The sequence below is a fragment of the Puntigrus tetrazona genome, unplaced genomic scaffold, assembly GCF_018831695.1.
Source record: "Puntigrus tetrazona isolate hp1 unplaced genomic scaffold, ASM1883169v1 S000000173, whole genome shotgun sequence".
Lineage (NCBI taxonomy): Eukaryota > Metazoa > Chordata > Actinopteri > Cypriniformes > Cyprinidae > Puntigrus > Puntigrus tetrazona.
In genome coordinates, this window is record NW_025047844.1 from 165,001 (window position 1) to 170,000 (window position 5,000).

The 5,000-nt window shown below is 38.4% G+C and overlaps 2 protein-coding genes across 4 annotated transcripts in view; one reads left to right on the forward strand and one right to left on the reverse strand.

Moving 5' to 3' along the window:
- Nucleotides 1–976, reverse strand: part of LOC122333011 (TBC1 domain family member 8) — a 20,177-nt gene extending 19,201 nt beyond the window's left edge. For 2 of the 3 annotated variants that reach the window (XM_043230488.1, XM_043230489.1), the window contains exon 1: nt 460–976. Coding sequence is in view for 1 of the 3 variants with exons in the window: in XM_043230489.1 (XP_043086424.1) it covers nt 460–586 (127 nt within the window). In the remaining 2 variants the exon portion in view is untranslated. The remainder of the gene's footprint in view (nt 1–459) is intronic. The other variant, XM_043230487.1, reaches the window with a different exon arrangement.
- Nucleotides 977–2,166: 1,190 nt separating this feature from the next.
- The window catches only part of pdcl3 (phosducin-like 3), a 3,778-nt gene continuing 944 nt past the window's right edge, over nt 2,167–5,000 (forward strand). The window contains exons 1-5 of the mRNA XM_043230485.1: nt 2,167–2,323; nt 3,067–3,184; nt 3,264–3,354; nt 4,539–4,682; nt 4,828–5,000. The exon at nt 4,828–5,000 is cut by the window's right edge and continues 36 nt beyond it. Coding sequence (XP_043086420.1) covers nt 2,318–2,323; nt 3,067–3,184; nt 3,264–3,354; nt 4,539–4,682; nt 4,828–5,000 — 532 coding nt within the window. The 5' untranslated portion in view covers nt 2,167–2,317. The remainder of the gene's footprint in view (nt 2,324–3,066; nt 3,185–3,263; nt 3,355–4,538; nt 4,683–4,827) is intronic.

The window sequence follows — 5,000 nt, forward strand, 5'->3', positions numbered from 1 at the left end:
AACTAGTTTCTGAGAGATCAGACTAAATAGATGCCTCAAATCAAATCAGAAAGAGTAAAGCATTCGTGTGTGATGTCTGTCAGTAACAGAAGCATCACAGTAAAAGCAGCTGATCTTTGATCTTCATTGTGTTTTTAACAAGGTAATCCTGCACTTCATAACAGCTTCAGATAAACCAGGAACAACCATAAACTCCAGAAAAACACCCCAGCTCACCAAGAGTCAGCCAACCTTTGCGAGACAAAAATAAAAGGCAATCTCTGTTGTTCTGACAGGAGAGTGGATGCTTCCAGCCTGTCTTCTGTGAGAAAGCTCCAGGGAGCCACGGAAGCTCTCACGAGTGTTTGTTGTGATTTCTTCCATGAAGGAAACTCCCAGCAGAGACAAAAGAAAACCAGGACGCGACCGTACACTTCAGATCTAACTAAAGATCCCCTCGGACCGTGATGCGGGACTCACCTGTGATTTTCCCCCCGGTGTCTCCGTGTCCTCGTCGGTGCTGCAGAAGGAAGTAATCGTTGGATCTGTTCGTCACCCAGAGCTTGAGCGCGTTTTTTAGCGCGACTTCTTCAGGAGTGATCCACATCCTCACTCGAGCTAGTGCGGCTCGTCTTGTTGTTTCTAGTACGCACTAGTCCCCTATTCCGCCCATAACTGCAGTTCCTCTTTCGGCGACTGTTTATTTCCGCTTTTTCCAGCCTTTCCTGCTCGCGGTTCCGGAGAGGGAAGTTTCATTTCACCGCCTGTGGTTTTCCTCACGAAGAAATGCCTCCGTTCGGTCGGCGCGGGAACTCCGCTGACAGGAATCAACCGAAGCCGTTTTTTTTTTATCGTCGATTCGTGCAGGTGTTTGTGAAAAGTAATTTACTGAAGCGAAATAAAAGCCTGCCGTCGCGCGCGAGCTGCGGAAAGTAGATTTTAATATCGCGAATAAACTTTCGCTGCTGAGAAACACACCTGTCTCTGTGAGTGACGGCCGCTCCTCCAATCAGAAGACGCCTCTGCCTGTCAATCTTTTGTGCGCTTGTCAGTGGAGGCGTGGCTTTGAGAGGGGCGGGGCGTGACGGGATATAGTATATTTATAAGAATAATTGCATTGTATTCAAATGTATAGATGCAAACTAAATGTCCACTATGTGTATTTATTTGTTTTGTGTATTATTTACCTTATTATTAAAAAAGTATAAAAAATGAATTGTAACTCACTTTAAGTTATAGGTATATTATACATTCACTTATTAAATATAATAACATAATTTCTTATTCAGAAATTGAAATGGGCATTACAAAAATAGGTCATATATAACACAAGAGAAAGAAGAACATAGAATATTTAAAAAAGTAAAATGCAGTTACAGTAGTTTTCATTAGATTTACTCTGTATTACTGAAATACTTCAATGATTTAAAATGCATATAAGCTTACATAAATATAAAAATATGCTCTAAGGACATTTTGCTAAGACTCCCCGGCATTAATTTAAATAGAACATATTTCAGAATGATATCACTGAAAGATTTTATTTATTTTCACCTTTGTTCATTGGTTCTATAAACATGTAGGGAATATTATATTTCAGCATTTTAGTAAGCATGAGAAAGCTATGAGCTTAATTCTAAATAAATTATAAAAAATGTTAAAAGATGTTACACAACGTCCAGCTGAAGCTTTAGTCCCATGAATGATGTGCTAATGTTTTGACAATATTGATTAGATCACATTAAAACGTTCTATTAAAATTAAAACAATTATATTATCTAAAATATTTTACAACTCTTCTTTTATCGAGACTTTCTTTTATTTTTATCGATTCTCATGTGATGTGTTGTTATGTTTATTTTGATTCCAGAGAGAGTTAATATAGGCTTTTTTTAAGCTATCATCAGTAAACATTAATAATGAACTTTATTTTTATTTCTATTTATTAAACGAGCGCCTGTCTGCCACGCCCTTCTCGTTGTTTGATTGACAGCGCGTCTGGGCTCACGTGCGCTACGCTGCGACACCATATATGGACATTCAGAAACACGCCGGAAACCGGTGCACCGCTAATAACCGTCCGGCGCGTTTCTCGTCCCCTCCACTTTATATGTTCGCATTGATCGTCTCATGCACGTATGCGTTTTGTCTGGACGCTAAAGCGTTCGTTTCGTTTTCTAAGACGATTTATTGGTGCATAAGCATAAGGAAACGCGTGTTTTTTAATTTTTTCGTTGACGTGTTCGGCCGGAAGAGTTTGAGCGACGCTCCTTCTGTTTCCGGTGCGGTGAGAGCAGAGGTGTGATTCACACACAGCAGAGCAAACAACAGATCAAACATGCAGGTTTGTGCCTTTTAAAACTCACTGTTTTATATTTGTTTCATTGAGGTGAGGTGTTCGTTGATTCGTGCTTCATCGCGTCTGTGTGACTGATGATGATGATGATGATAGTTTAGTGAAAATCCAATACGTCGCTGAAAACATTTTTTACATTGTTTATCTGTTTTCTGGGGTTTGTGTTTCCTGAATTCCCAGAGCTGATATGAAAAAAGTCACATAAATCAGTGTCTCTGTAGGGAAGGTTTATAGTTTTAGTAAAGTTAGCCTCTTTTTATCTAAAACCAGAAATGAGACTTTTTTTTTTTAACTGAAATAAATAAAAAAAGAAGTCAGCTGAAATGAAATATGAAAAATAAACTTCAGCTTGATGCCAAAGCAGCATTTCTTATAATTGTTTTAATTTTAACTTAAATAAAACTGTATTTCTTAAATAAACATTTCTTACAAACTGTTCAGATTTATTAAAAAACAGTACAAAGCATGAAAGTTTAAATGTAAAAATATTATGACGTTTCTATCTGGCCGTGTTTAGTTAGCAATTCACGACTCCTAGGAAGAAAAGGTTTTATTTGTATTATTCTTTTTATGAAGTGTTAAAAGCTTCCGTAGCACGACGACTAAAACTTGAACTAAAATGTAACTGAAAATGCTAAATATATAAAAACAAGCACCGATTCAAAGCATCAATAAAAAGCAGGTACCTGAAATGATTTTGTCTGTAATGTGATTGGTCCGTGAACTCTTAGGACCCGAACGCAGACACCGAGTGGAACGACATCCTCAGGAAGAAGGGCATCCTTCCTCCCAAAGAGGCGGCGGCGGAGGAGGAAGAGGAGGAGCAGCTTCATCAGACGCAGTCCGTGGGTCAGTCCGGCTCCGGGGCGGTCAGGCGGCGCTCGGCCGTGTCTCGCTTCGGCTCATGATTTCTTGTGTTGTTCTGCAGTGAAGACGTACGAGAGCATGACCCTGGAGGAGCTGGACGAGAACGAGGACGAGTTCAGTGAGGAAGACGAGCAGGCCATCGAGATGTACAGGTGCTTCACAAATGAACTCTTATATAGCAGTTATTAAAAACACCGCTAAGTGAAACATTAAAAGCATTACATTTAAACATTATCTCTTAATATTAATAAATATATTTACTTGCCAACATTTTTCAATATGTAGTTCTGTGTTCAGTTTCTGTCATTCAGAAGACGATTGTGGCTCATTTCAGTTTAGCTTAATTTTTTTTATGTAATTTAATTCTGCTTCATGTTTGAACGACCGAAATGGAAACAAAAATGACTAAAAACAATATAGACGTTATATAAGGTAACAGCTTTAAGACTTGAAGCGTATGATCTCAGGAATAATCGTAGACGCAGATATAACATTAATTTATTCATTAAACACACTTTTAGAAAGAATGATGCACAGAAAACACAACAAACTACCAGCTTGTATCTATAACTCTTATAATTAGTGCTGTGAAATGATTCATCCTGTCAAAAATAAATCTTTTTCTTTACATATGTGTTTATATGTAATATATTATATTAAAATAATATATTATTATTCTATAATAATATATTATGTAAATTAGAATAATATATTATTATATAATAATAATATATTTTATTCTAATATATATACTATATATATTATTATAATATATAATTCTATAATATATAATAATAATAACAATATATATTATTACACACGCATGTGTATATTTAACAAAATGTTATGTTTATATATTAAACATATATTTATAATATCAAATATAGGAAAACTAATATATAAAAAAAATAACAAGTACTTTTAAAACAAGTACTGTGTGTGTTTAATCGATAAATAATAAAAAGTTTAGTTTTGTATGAGATGAATCATTTGACCACACTAATTATAGTGCCTTTAAGTTTAGTGCCCTTCTTCTTTGTGTGTTTTAATAAGAACTGCGGGTTCTAAGTGAGTGTGTGTGTGCGCGTCTGTATGTGTCTCTCTCTGTGTGTGTGTGTGTGTGTGTGTGTGTGTGTGTGTGTGTGTGTGTGTGTGTGTGTGTGTGTGTGTGTGTGTGTGTGTGTGTGTGTGTGTGTCTCTCTCTGTGTGTGTGTGTGTGTGTGTGTGTGTGTGTGTGTGTGTGTGTGTGTGTGTGTGTGTGTGTGTGTGTGTGTGTCTCTCTGTGTGTGTGTTTGTGTGTGTGTGTGTCTCTGTGTGTATGTGTGTGTGTCTGCAGACAGAAGAGGCTGGCCGAGTGGAGCGCCCGTCAGATGAAGAGTGTGTTTGGGGAGCTGACTGAGATCTCGGGGCAGGATTATGTGCAGGAGGTCAATAAAGCTGGAGCTGGTATCTGGGTGGTGCTGCATCTCTACAAGCAGGGGTGAGAGACACCAGAAGAAACATGAACACACACCACGAGACTCTCTTATCGCTGTTTTCCTCAAATGGGTGTGTGTCTCTCTCTCTCTCTGTGTGTGTGTCTGTCTGTCTCTGTGTCTGTGTGTGTGTGTGTGTGTGTGTCTCAGGATCCCGCTGTGCTCGCTGATAAACCAGCATCTGTCTCAGCTGGCCCGTAAGTTTCCTCAGACCAAGTTCCTGAAGTCCATCTCCAGCACCTGTATCCCGAACTATCCCGACCGGAACCTGCCCACGCTCTTCGTCTATCACGAGGGAGAGATGAAGGCCCAGTTCATCGGAC